The 14,370-nt window shown below is 43.2% G+C and overlaps 1 protein-coding gene across 1 annotated transcript; it reads left to right on the forward strand.

Annotated features, from left to right (window-relative positions):
* Positions 1 to 532: 532 nt before the first annotated feature.
* LOC137004145 (calcium-activated chloride channel regulator 1-like) lies at positions 533 to 12,064 on the forward strand. Its single transcript, XM_067364351.1, has 7 exons — positions 533 to 562; positions 9,151 to 9,306; positions 9,454 to 9,678; positions 9,770 to 9,901; positions 10,955 to 11,108; positions 11,328 to 11,552; positions 11,667 to 12,064. Exons 1-7 carry the CDS (start codon positions 533 to 535, stop codon positions 12,062 to 12,064), a joined length of 1,320 nt encoding a protein of 439 aa, XP_067220452.1.
* Positions 12,065 to 14,370: the final 2,306 nt, after the last annotated feature.

Below are 14,370 nucleotides of genomic sequence, written 5' to 3' on the forward strand. Positions count from 1 at the left end.
TAATCCTGGAATGTTTTCATCAAAAACCTTAATTTCTTTTCGACTGAAGAAAGAAAGACATGAACATCTTGGATGACATGGGGGTAAGTAAACTAATCCTTTAAGCACCCAAAAAATTCTGTTATCATTTACTCACCCTCATATCATTCCAAACCCACAAGACTTTCGTTCATCCTCAGAACAAATGAAGATATTTTAATGTCCATGCATCTACCACTTTGTCGCTTCAAAACGTTCATAAAGAGATCATAAAACTAATCCACATATGAATCGAGTGGTTTAGTCCAAATTCTCTGAAGAGACTCGATTGCTTATATGATGATCAGATTAATTCACTGATCTAATGACTGAGCTTTTTATGAGCAAAATGTGGTTAATTTAGTACTGGATCTCTTCTAGAATTACATCAACAAAACCGTTTTAATCATAAAATTTGAATAACACATTGCTCACTAAACACTTCAAACCTTCTGCAAGATTTACTTACACACAGACATCAAGAATCAGCGTATGAATCTCAACAATGCTGACAATGGTGCTGCTGAAGGACAAAATACCCAGAGTAACATTGATCAATTACTGTTACTCCAGACCTTCCCTGAAGCCGATATGGTAGGCTATGTATATTCTATTGATTTTTAATTTGGAAAATATGTTCATTAAATGTTTATCAGAGCTTAGCAGACTAATTAAGAATTATTAAGACAATAGACAGATCATATACATACACAAAATAATCCTAGTCTGTCATAATTTATGTTAGTTACTTACAGAATGACAAATTAGTGCACACTAAATTAAGCCTAATATAAAACAATATTTGTTTAAGTTTACATAAGCTACTTCATCTATTTTTGTCATCTGTCCTTGTCATGAATGGGTGTCCCTTTTTTTTTTTTTTTTTAAATGTACACATATGCAGACCTGTTTGCACCTACTTAATTTTCATATCGGAGAGTTTTTGTGGAAAATGGAGACTTTTGAGGGCGATCCTAGAGATTTTCTAGAGAGGGAAGACAGCTCTGTGAATGAATTATGGGGAATGTAGTCTTTGATGGAATGGCAAAAGTCTGTGATGCAGTGCACCCTGCTGGCTCTCAAGGGCACTCCAGCTGGTGATCGTGAAAATGTATTACTGAATGGCAAGAAAAAAAAGAATGTGATACTTTATTGTGTACCTTGAAACACTGTATCACAATAAAGCAGTTTTTATTACATTTATCATTTACATTTGTTGTTTCTTATTCATTTTATTCTACCTGTATTGTACAGCACTTTGGATCAACTAGCAGTTGTGTGAAAGTGCTTTATAAAGAAAGAAAGAAAGACACACAAGGAATTTTTTGGTGACAGAACAAGCTTCCAGTACACAGAGCCAACAACAGTACACATATACCAAAATAAAATTAATATGTGAATAAGATCCACACTATAAACAAATTTGTATTAACTAGAATTAACAAGGCAAGGAATGGAATAAGAAGAGATATAGTATTGTATCAATAAGTGATATTGCATATGATAGTCATTGCACAGTGGGGAGAACATTTAACTGCTCATGATTTCCTGGGGGAATAAACTTTTCTTGTGCCTGTCTGTTCTGGTGCTCAGTGCTCTGTATAGCGCTGGCCAGACTGCAAAAGTTCAAAGAGAAGGTGGCTTGGATGTGACGGATCCAGAGTGATTTTTTGAGCCCTTTTTCTCTCTCTAGATGTATACAGTTCATGGAGAGTATACAGTTATCTAGTGAATACTACTTTGATTCCTGAGAAGTTGACACAATGCTTGAGGCCAATAAGTTTATTTAAAAAGCACCATCAGATTTGAATCATCAGTCCATAACAGCAGGGGTGTGACTTGGGCTAACAGTCCCTAATGTTGTGTTTTTGTATGTTTTCACTAGGATCATATTTCGGAGCGTTATGAATCAGCGTGTCGAATCTATTGTTCGGAGCGCCAAAGTCACGTGATTTCAGCATTCATTGTGCTCCGAAGCTTCCTGAAGCAGTGTTTTGAAATCGTGACACTTTGAAACAGTGTCATGTAAAAGCTAAACTATTTTTTTTATTTGTTTGTTATTATTCTATTGTTGAGGGCCAAAAGTTGAATGGAAAGGATGTATTACTTTAACATAGTTAACATACAATAACATAGTTGCATGGTTGTGAACGCACTTGTCACGGTTGTGTTTCTCTTTTCTTCAGTGATTCGCTTGTTAAGAGCAGATGTTCATCATTAAAGCTTAATCATCTCTTAATTAATCTTTTAATTACATCATTAACTGTCAGGGTTGGAGCTAATCTATGCAGGAATGTGGATCTCGTGGTCCAGATTTGAGGACACCTGCTATAGCATAAATAGGCTAGTCTCCTACACAGCAAAATCCAGAGTTAAATCAACTCTGCTCAGAGTACATTTAGTCCCTCTTTAAATAATGTTAAAATAACACTGAAACAGAGTTAATTAATGACTGATCATTAATGATGAACACCTGCTGTTAACAAACAAAATCGATGAAGAAAAGAGAAACACAGGAACTACAACTGACTTTAGCAGATCTTTGCAAAGAGTCAATTGCACAAAAACAATTTATTTTAAAACACAAAAGGGTCAAGAGCCCAACTAAAACAAACCCTGACCACCACGATGGTGGCATAATTTTTTGACCAATAAAACACCAACATGTAAACCTCAGTTAATTCTCAATAAGAACATCTTTAGGGTGACAGAAATAGTCAATCTGGTTAGTAATAAGTGAATCAGATCTTTTGATCAGATCTTGAGAGATTTAATGTCTTTTACCTTCAGTTGATTTCAGTTATGGTTTTGGCTGAAGTCCGTTGTAATTCTTGGGTTTCTCTTTTCTTCAGCGATTCTGCTTGTTAACAGCAGGTGTTCATCATTACTATTCAATCATCACTTAATTAATAGCTTAATTATCTCATTAACTTTAACTCTGCTTCAGTGTTATTTTAACACTATTCAGAGATGTTCCTAATGTACTCTGATCAGAGTTGATTTAACTCTGGGGATTTTACGTACTAAACTTCTCCATATAACAAAGCAATTGTAAATCATCCAAAATAAATGCCATGATCAGTAGATTTTATACAGGAGTTACTATAATGATTTTGTAAATGGTGATCATCAGCCAAATATTGATAATGTGGAAGCTACAGCCATTTGCCTTGGTGTCACTTCTCACTTTTTGCAGACAATACAAAGGCAGAGTACATTAAATGGACCATGATGTTAGCAGAATGTAGTCACGCCTCTGCATGACCCTGCAGCACACACCCTCTTATCTTTGATCAGACCCCTAAAGATCATTTGTGAAATTGTTCAAAACTGGGTTTGGGGAATTGCTGTTCATCTAAACTCTACAGCTATGGACTCAAGGACAGTGTTTGTCTTATTATGGGTATTGCTGTCGTCCTCCACTGGAATCAAACTAGCAGAGGTGGGAAGTCCAGGGGTCAGAGAGTAAAAGTCCTGCCATATTTTTATTTCATCCACTGAAGCATTAATGAGATAAATAAGTGTTTAATTAAGTGATGATTGAGCATTATTGAAGACACCTGATGATAACAAGCAGAATCACCAAAGGAGAAAATCACCATTTTTAAGTTACCATCATCGAGGTCAGGGTTTGTTTTAGTTGAGCTCTTGACCCTTCACTTTTTAATATTAGAATTTGTTGGGCCAGTTTTAACTGCATTAAAACCAACCAGACAAGCAAAGTTAAAAGTTGGTCAGGTGTTGTTGGTTATATTTTCACATAATCATTGTTTGATCTGAGTCACTGAACTCCTTTAGAGCCCAATCTTAGTTAGATTTACATTATTGATTACAAATACAATTTTTTTTTTCTTGAAGTTCTGTTTTAAAACAAAGTTTCATTTAAACACACAGACATCAAGAATCATGTAATAAAATAAAGCATGTTGCAATGCATTCTGGGTGCCACCAATCAAAATTCATTCATGCCTCCCATCATGCATTGCTGTATGAAAAAACTCAGGATGACGTGAGAAGCACCGGGCCCGAATTCTAGGCACGTTTCGTCGACCGAAAATGCATGCAGATCCCCTACCCTCTTCAGGGAAGCCAATGCAACCAGAAGAACCGTCTTTAGAGACATTAGTTTCAGGTCGACTGATTGCAAAGGTTCGAAGGGATGACCCCGGAGAGCTGTGAGAACCAGGGTCAAATCCCAAGAGGGTACGGAGGAAGGGCGAGGAGGATTCAGTCTCCTGGCCCCCCTCAGGAATCTGACGATCAGATCGTGTTTCCCCAGGGACTTACCCTCAACTGCATGGTGATGTGCGGCAATGGCGGCAACATACACCTTGAGGGTGGAGGGAGACAGCCTTCGCTCCAACCCATCTTGCAGAAAGGAAAGCACGGATCCGACCGAACATGATCGGGGGTCCTCTCGGCGAGAGGCGCACCATTCGACGAACAGGTTCCACTTCAGCGCGTAGAGATTCCTAGTGGAAGGAGCTCTAGCGGAAGTGATGGTGTCTACGACCGCTTGCGGGAGATCACTCAGAACCTCCGCATCCCGTCCAGGGACCACACGTGGAGGTTCCACAGATCGGGATGCGGGTGCCACAGGGTGCCCCGTCTCTGAGTCAGGGGGTCCTTCCTCAGAGGAATCGGCCAGGGAGGTGCTGTCACGAGGAGAATGAGGTCTGAGAATCAGGTCCGAGAGGGCCAGTACGGAGCCACTAACAGAACCTGCTCCCCGTCCTCCCTGACCTTGCACACGAGTTGTGTGAGAAGGCTCACTGGGGGAAACGCATGTTTGCGCAGACCCGGGGGCCAGCTGTGTGCCAGGGCATCCGTGCCGAGCGTGCCGCCGGTCAGGGAATAATACCACTGGCGGAGGGCAGTTTCCGGGGAGGCAAGCAGGACTACCTGGGCCTCGCCGAAACGCTGCCAAATCAGCTGGACCGCCTGGGGGTGGAGCCGCCACTCGCCCGCAAGTAGATGCTGCCGTGACAGCTCGTCGGCTGCACGGTTGAGCACACCTGAGACACGAGTGGCCCGAAGGGACCTCAGATCCTTCTGACTCCACAACAAGAGATGGCGGGCGAGTTGCAACATGCGACGGAAGCGTAGACCACCTTGACGGTAGGTGTACGCAACGGCCGCAGTGCTTAGTGAGCGGACTAGAACGTGCTTGCCTGACAACAGCTCCTTGAAGCGGGCCAGCGCAAGACGAACCGCTAGCAACTCAAGGCAATTGGTATGCCAATGCAGCTGAGGCCCCGTCCAAAGACCTGTCACTGCATGCCCGTTGTACGTGGCCCCCCATCCCGTGGCAGAGACATCTGTGGAGACCACAGCGTGCCTGGACACTCGTTCGAGGGGTACTCCGGCCCACAGGAACAAAGGGTCCAACCACCGGACAAGGGTGCGACGGCAGCTCGGTGTCACGGGGACACGGAGCGTGCCGCACTGCCACGCCCATCTCGGGACCCGGCCGCGGAGCCAGTGTTGAAGCGGTCTCATATGAAGCAATCCGAGCGGCGTTACCGCGGCTGCAGATGCCATATGCCCCAGGAGCCTCTGAAAATCTTTCAGTGGAGCCGCTGTCCTGCACTTGAGCGAGCTCAGGCAGTTCAACACCGACTGGACGCGCACCTCGGTGAGACGCGCAGTCCGTGCGACCGAGTCTAGCTCGAGACCGAAACAAGAGATCCTCTACCCGGGGGCGAGTTTGCTCTTGTCCCAGTTGACCTGAAGACCCAACCGGTTGGGAGCTACAACCATGTCGGGTAGGACTTTGTACTGACATGCCCGACCCTCGAACGCAGACCGACCTAGGAAGGGTCTGTGTCGAGGCAGAATCGAGACATGAAAGTATGCGTCCTTCAGGTCTATTGCTGCAAACCAATCCTGGGGACGGTCCAGGATTGGCCGTAGCCCACCGCCCTCTTACGGTACAATGAAGTAGGGGCTGTAAAACCCCGACTTCATATCGGCTGGAGGGACCGGCTTGATTGTACCCTTCGCCAGGAGGACAGCAATCTCCACCCGGAGAACAGGAGCACTGTCCAACGACACCTGAGTGAAGTGGACAGCCCTGAAGACCGGGGGACGCCGGGCGAACTGAATCGCATAGCCGAGTCTGATAGTACGAATGAGCCAACTGGACAGGCTGGGGAGCGCTATCCACGCTTCCAGACACTGAGCCAGCTGGACCAAAGGCACCACAGACGCACCGGGGGTGGGGCAGCAAGGCAGAGAGGGACCCGACTCGGACGGCTTGAGGGCGGCCCGGAGTGGGGTCGGACTCTGCGAGGCAGCAGTGTGCATGGGAGACGGCGCACGGGACGCGGTCTGCACCATCACACTGCCACCTGCTGGCGAATGGGGAGGGAGCTGACAGCAGCGAGGCGGAGCCTGGCACACTGGCAGACACCCCTTGTTGTGACCTGGAGTTTGAGGAAACTGCTCTTTTTGTGGCAAAGTGGGTACCGCTGGACTCCGGAGAGCCAGCGGCGGTAGATGGACAGCCGCCACAAAATCCCCCCGGCCCTCCTCCGGGGGTGGGAGAGCAGATGGAATACTCTCCCAAAGGGCAGGAACCTTCCGCTCCAGGTCGCCCGTCTCAGGGCCGAGTTTTCCCCGACCGCTTGCCACCTGGCTGGCAGAGACGGGCTGGGCACCACGTCCGCGCCCGGCACCCTGCTGTTTGGCTGGTGTAGGCTGCTGCTTTGCCAACTTAGCAGGGGCGGAGGAAGACGCAGGCGGGCGCCCTCGGCGACGAGCGGGCTGAGGCTGAGCCACGTGCGGCTGGGTGGAGGCAGCAGCGGACCGCCGTGGCATGACATGTCTGATAGCCTCAGCCTGCTTCTGTGCAGCGGAGGACTGTTGGGCACAGCTCTCCACCGCGTCGCCGAAAAGGCCGACCGGAGACATGGGGGAATCCAGGAACCGATGTTTGTCGGTCTCCCTCATGTCTGCCAAGGCCAGCCAGAGGTGGCGTTGCTGGGCTACCAGAGTAGACATCGCCTGGCCAACAGAACGCGCTGTCACCTTCGTTGCCCGGAGGGCAAGGTCAGTGGCAGCGCGCAGCTCCCCAAGCAGCTGTTGGTCAGGACCTTCCTGGGGCATCTGCGACAGCGCTTTTGCCTGATAGACCTGCAAAAGGGCCATTGCGTGCAGGGCAGAGGCAGCCTGCCCACAGGCACTGTAAGCTTTCTCAGTCAGACCGGCTGAGAATTCACAGGCCTGGGACGGGAGACGCGGCTCACCGCGCCAGCCAGCGGCCGTTGGACACAACTGCGTCGCAACAGACCGCTCGACTGGCGGGATCTTCGCGTACCCACTGGCTAGCCCGCCGTCCAGGGAGGTGAAGGCGGACGAGGGACCAGGCCCTGTACGAGCCCCATGCGGAGCTTGCCAAGACCTGGTCACCTCATCGTGTACTTCCGGGAAGAAAGGCATTGGGGCGGGACGCTGGATTTGACCAGCGCGACCCCCCGCCAAGTACCAATCGTCCAACCGAGATGGGCCGGGACAGGGTGGAGTGTTCCACTCAAGCCCGACGCACAAGGCGGCCCGGGAGAGCACAGCCGTGAGCTCGGGATCCGACTCGGGCAACGCTACCGTCCCGGGCGGCAGCGCGTCCGAATCCTCCCCCGAGGACTCAGGCTCACCTTCCGATGCAGCGATCAACATCCGATCCGCCGCCAGCACACCAAAGGTAACGGCTGGACAGTCCGTAGAGGGCCCAGCGGAAACCAACGGTGGCACGATGGGTTGCGGTGCTGATGAGGCGGCAGGGGCCCGAGGAGCGTTTCCGCTCGGCGGGGAAGCCCTGACCGTAATCCTCCGGTCACCCTTCCTATACAGCGCCGTACCGTCATTCCGGTTCCCGGGGCCGGAAAAAACGGTCGTACGCGGCATAGGAGAGGGGACCCCCGCTTCCTGAGACTTCAGGAAGGAGAGTCTCGACCTCAGCATCGCGATAGTCATGTTCCCGCAATGGGAACATGAACCATCCACAAAAGCTGCTTCAGCGTGCAGAATGCCCAAACACGAGATGCAACGATTGTGCCCATCAGCAGGGACCAGGGAACGACCGCACCCATTAACGCACAGACGAAATGACATACTGTCAGGGTTCGTCTGTAAAGCTCTTTTAGAAGGGGAAGTCAACTCACTCGTGCTGAAGCACCCAGGGAGCGACGCGATGTGTCAGGTACACCACTCCCTGACACACAGAGGAACCGGCCCAAATCGCTACACACGCACACACTCTTTGTGTTGCTGTGAAAACAGCAGTTTTCGAGCTTATAGCTCAGCTCCTCGGAGACTCGCGACCTCGCTGAACGTGCCCTTTCACCAGCACTGAAAGCTCGCTGTAAATCCTCTTCTGAGGCAATGTTTTAGAATAAAACAAACGAAGAAAGGAGTCTTCTAAAACAGGACACCAGTGAATGGCTCCGAAGCGAAAGACAGAGTGCGATTGCATCTGCTTCCTATTTATATACACCTGTCGGGGGCGGTGCGCATTATGCAAATATCGCACGCCAATTCCATTGGCTTGTTTTAGTTTACACGAAGATGATAGGGCTCTCTAAGCGATATCCCAATTCGTCGGTCACTACTGACGTACGTCGAACGTGACCGACTGAAAGGGAACATTGCAGGTCAGTTTTATGATGAATCACGTCAACCGTGCCAGACTGATCCACAAACTTTACTACCGACTAAGGGGTGCAAGTTTTTTCCTAACAAATATATATTTTATATATTATTTTTGCACTTTAAGCATACTTCTATGTTTAGGTATTATTTTTTATACTTGAAATACCTTGAACTGTACTTTAACTCTTTCCATTTTAAAAACATTTTATTCTAGCTTCATTAATCCTTTTTATCAACACTTAAATAGAAGTAAGTTTAATTTTTTTTTTTAAAGTAGATCAAGTCCATAAACAAGTCCACGTATAGGCCAAATATACTTAGACTTTTGTCAAGTATACTTTAGTGCAATTTTGAGTATATATCTCAGAAGTACATAAAGTATATTTCTGAGAAGTATATAAAGAGTAGACTGAAAGTATACTTTCTTATTTTTAGTTTAAAAGAAGTATACTAATTGCACACTTGAATAAACTTCTTTTTCGTAAGGGAACACGGACTGTGATATTTGAGGATTCTGTTGATAAAGACGCACTTCGTACTCTGAAAGTTGGAGTTGGTGGAGAGGACAGCAGTGGTTTTAAAGTTGTGCTGCGAATGCATCGGGTTGTTTGTCTCGTCCTTGATGTCTCAGGAAGCATGACAGTATGCCATAACATTAACTTTACTTGAAATCAAAGATGCTTACAATTATTATAACCTTCAATGCTCTGATATGATCTTAATCATTTTGAATGAGTATAAACCTGATATTACATGCATTTTTTTTTTTTTATTGCACCCCTTTTCTAGGGCTCCAGAATCCTCCGACAGCAGCAGGCTGCCACACATTTCCTTCAGACCATCATTGAGGATCAAGCCAGTGTTGGAATTGTAACCTTTAGTTCTGATGCTTTAACTCTGAGCCCCTTGACTACTATTGACAGTGAATCCACACGAGAGAAACTCATCAAATTGTTGCCAAAAGAAGCAGATGGAGGGACATACGTTTGTAAAGGCCTCAATCTTTGCTTACAGGTGCAATATTGATCATGTTTATGATGTGTTAAGTATATAGCCTACAGTTTGTTTTATACCAATGTTCTGTATTTGTCTTCAAAACTTAAAGGTACTTGAAAAGGACAATGGGAATGTGATAGGGGATGAAATCATTTTTCTGACAGATGGTGAAGCATCGGATGACATTAATAGTTGTGTTCCAGCTGCAATTAAAAGTGGCGCCATTATACACACCAATTTTGTCAGCCATTTTCCTCAGTGCTTTATCTGCTTTATTACCCAAAGCTATTGTAAGTACCATCATCACATAATGACATACAATGTAAAAAGTCTAAAAAAAAAAAAAAACAAACAAAAAAAACTCCAAGTTCCATGTAAATGATTTTGATTTATTTTTTATTTTTTTATTTTTTTGGGGGGTTAATCTCTAAATTTATTATAGTAGGCCTTCATCTATAGGTGGATCTTGACATGAAAAATTTTGGGAACTAACAAAATTTCAAAGCAATTTGGCAAATCTACAAACATATGTTGCTAGAAGAATAACAAATTATCTGAGCCACATTAGTAACTTTTAACCAATTGATCCCAAGGTGATTTTTGTTATATATTGTTTGATGTTTTGGTATGTATGTGTGAAAAATGCAAAAATATATATTCATATTATGAATGCCTGTTTATTATCCAGTGCATATTTCTCATATGTTTTATGTTGGAATTAGGGGGGAAATTTATCACAGCCAGTGACGACATTCTCTCTAATCAGCTACTGAATGGATTTTTTTCACTTAAACTACCAACAGGAGATCAAACAAAAGACCCAGTTCAGGTTTGACAAGTGATCGCTCATTGCTCATGGTAAAACACTTTAAGATTATTATTATTATTATTATTATTATTATTATTATTATAATTCATTTTTATCAACACTTTAGATAGACAGTGTGGGAAAAAAAACATCAGACTGGTTCAATGGGACAATATTAGTGGATCAGACCATTGGTACCAAAACCAGCTTTACAATAACCTATGAAAAAAGTTTACCTGACATTTCCATACAGTCACCAAGTGACTCAACCTACAAACAAGTACAGATGCATCACTATAAATCAGCAAAAACAGTCACTTTAAAAGTTCCAGGAACTGCAGAGGTGACAACCAGCACGAGATTTCATTATCTTTCCTAAAACATTTTCATTAATTATTCATCTAATTATACTATTGTGTGTTTGCTAGCCTGGGGACTGGAAGTACAGTATCCAAACTACAATAAGTCAGTCTCTGACTGTAACAGCAACGAGTCAAGCGGCGCGAGCTGATGTTCCTCCTATCGTTGAAAAAAGGGAGAAGCAGCTTGAAAGTAAGAGTGAAGAATCTAGATGGACAAGCCAGATTTACTGTCCAAAAAAGGGGTGGTGCCCCATACGTACCTGGATATGTGGTAAATGGTAAATTGTGAGATTAAGATCAAAGCAAACTGTTCAAACATTTTTCCAAGTGGATGCTGCTCACTGGTGGTGTTTGAGGAGAAACCCCCTGATATGGGTGTACAGTAGTACAGGAAATGCAAAAACATATAAACATATAAATGCAAAACATATAAATACTTCATTAATTAATTAAATTCCTCAACTTTAAATGTATTCATGCGTTTCCTCTAATTTCAGGTGTAGTAGAGCTGAACCCTCCAAAGCCTCCAGTTTCTGAGGAATCACTCGAGGTTGGAAGATTTACCAGGACAGCCACTGGAGAGAGTTTTGAGGTGGCTTTTACAGGCTCAACCCCACCAAATTTCCCTCCTAACAGAATCACAGATCTGTGTGCTGAGATCCAGGAGGACCCTGTTCTTCTCAGCTGGATGGCTCCTGGTGAGGACCTCGACCAAGGGACAGGTAAAGCATACGGTTACTATACCAAAAATGAAAATACAAAGTTTTTCATCAAATTTAGATCATGAAATAATGTAAATGTAATTGTCTTGCACGGCATGTTTCTTTACCTTTAAGCTAAATCCTATGAGATCAGGTGGAGCTATGACCTTCAAATGCTTCGAGAAAACTTCAGCAATGCTCATGCAGTCAACACAGCTGCCGTCTTACCGCAGGAGGCTGGATCAGTTGAACAGCATTCATTCAATCTCAGTTTGACAGTCCAAAATGGCAGCACACTCTGCTTTGCAGTTCAGTCTGAGGATGAACAAAATGCAAAATCTGAAACCTCTAACATCGCTCAAGCTTCAAAGATCCTCCCTGATCCAACCCCCTCTGCAATATCAAACCCAGGCTTAAATGTGACAGTCCTAATAATTACGTTGTGTGTAATAATTATGGTCATATGCTTTGTTGTTGCTATAACCACATGGTCAGTGAGATGCAGAAAAAGCTTTGATAAAAGCAACAACTGAGAATTAACAATTTGGAATTAAAATGCAAATGATCAAATCAATCCTTTGGTCTAATCTGAACATAACTATGTACATCCAACAACTTTAAAACATTACTTAAAATAACCATTTTTATCAAACAGAATTTCTTACTTTCTGAATATTTTTTCAAGTACATGTATTGCTATCTCATTTAGAAGTCACATTTATAATAGATTCTCAGTCGATTTATCTTCCTCTGAAATGTGAGCGACTTTAAATACAAAAGAATAAAAATATTTTTGTACAGTAAGACATGTATTAAACTTTTATTATGATGATTTAAAGCACATCTTTGAATTTTAAATGGGGACCTATTATGCCATTTTTCAAAGTATTGAATTTGTTTTTAGGCTCAACTATGTTGTCATGCTTGAATGCTCAAAAAAACACTTTATTTTTCATATTATTTTATATTGTTGCAGCACCTTTCTTCCCAGTCTGTCAGTAATGCTTTTAGTTGAAGCCCCTCCTACTGAAAAGCTCAATGTTCTCTGATTGGTGGTGTGTTGTGATAGGTCAACCATTCCGAGTGTTTTTTTTGGAAATGTCACTCCCCTTAACATAACCGTGAGTTTCAACACACTACTACTAAGGGTACGTTTACATGACAATTATGTATTCAAAATGGAAATGTTTTTTCTTTGTATAATTCTGTGAAAATGACTAAAAACACATATCTGGCCTCTAGTTGGTAATGTCAGTTTGTAAAGAAAGACTACACTTCTGCACACATACACACATTTTTTTCACAGAGCACCAAACGTTTAAGCCCATAGGCTAAACATAATAAAAATGTGCATGCTGTCACTGTTTTCACAGATTTACGTATTTGTAGTTTACATGGAGACGATAACGGTATCATTTTCAAAAACTTCCACTTTGAAACCCGTTTTCAAAAGTTTGCATTTTCAGGCCCCCAAAACGTTTTTGTCATGTAAATGAGTGGCCAAAACATATGAAAAGGTAAACTCAAGAAACTCAATCAGGCATCACCCCTTTTTTTTTTTTTTTTTTGCATAAGCCTTGGACAGAAATTATTTATATGAAGAATATCATGACGTGAATGTTCCTGGAAGAAAATCAAGACTACTATTTACTCACCCCCTTGTCATTCAAGATGTTCATGTCTTTCTTTCTTCAGTCGAAAAGAAATGAAAGTCCCTGTGAAGTTGCAAACGACTTTTCTCCAGTGTTGTGATGTATTTCCAAGTGAAACAGAATATTGAATAAAGGGAAGGTTTTACTTTAGCGCTCCTCCTCTCCAACCACTTCCCTTTTTTCTGTGCTTCTAATATGTAAAGCTGCTTTGAAACAATTACCAATTGTAAAAGCGCTATATAAATAAATTTGACTTGACTTGACTCCATCTCTCGCTCATAGCAGACTACGGTTTGAGGGGAGTGTTTTAAGCATTTTCAACCCAAGCCGTCAAACTGACGTCATCAGAGAAGGGACGCCATTATAGACCAGAAGTAACTTTTCAGTTTTTGATTAAAGATTAAACAATTTTTTTCTGTGTAATAACTTGCACGGATTAATTGTTCACCACAAGACTAGTAATATGCACTAACAAAGTAAATAGGGTCAATTTTGATTTCATGACGACTTTAAGGTTTTTTTATGAAAACATTCCAGGATTTTTCTCCATATAGTGGACTTCAATGGAGCCCAAACGGTTGAAGGTCAAAATTACAGTTTCATTGCAGCTTCAAAATGTTCTACACGATCCCAGACGAGGAATAAGGGTCTTATCTACAGAAACCATCGCTCATTTTCTAAAAACATAAAAATAAAAATGTTATACATTTTAACCATAAATGTTCATCTTGAACTAGCTCTCTTCTTCTTCTCCTCTATTAGAATTACAGCAGTGTAGACACTGCTAAGTGTATTATTGCCCTCCACAGGTTAAAGTTTGAACTAACTGTTATATACTTGCACTAGCATATTGTATATGACAATTTAGTTCAAACTTTGACCTGTGGAGGGCAGTAATACACTGACTAGTGTCTACACTGCTGGAATTCAAATAGAGAAGAAGAAGAGAGCTAGTTCAAGATGAGCATTTATGGTTATAAAGTATAAAATTGAATTTTCTTTTTAGAAAATGAGCGATGGTTTCTCTAGATAAGACCCTTTCTTGTCTGGGATCGCTGTAAACTGTAATTCTGACCTTCAACCGTTTGGAGGCCATTGAAGTCCACTATAAGGAGAATAATCCTGGAATGTTTTCATCAAAAACCTTAATTTCTTTTCGACTGAAGAAAGAAAGACATGAACATCTT

The sequence above is a fragment of the Chanodichthys erythropterus genome, chromosome 17, assembly GCF_024489055.1.
Source record: "Chanodichthys erythropterus isolate Z2021 chromosome 17, ASM2448905v1, whole genome shotgun sequence".
NCBI lineage: Eukaryota > Metazoa > Chordata > Actinopteri > Cypriniformes > Xenocyprididae > Chanodichthys > Chanodichthys erythropterus.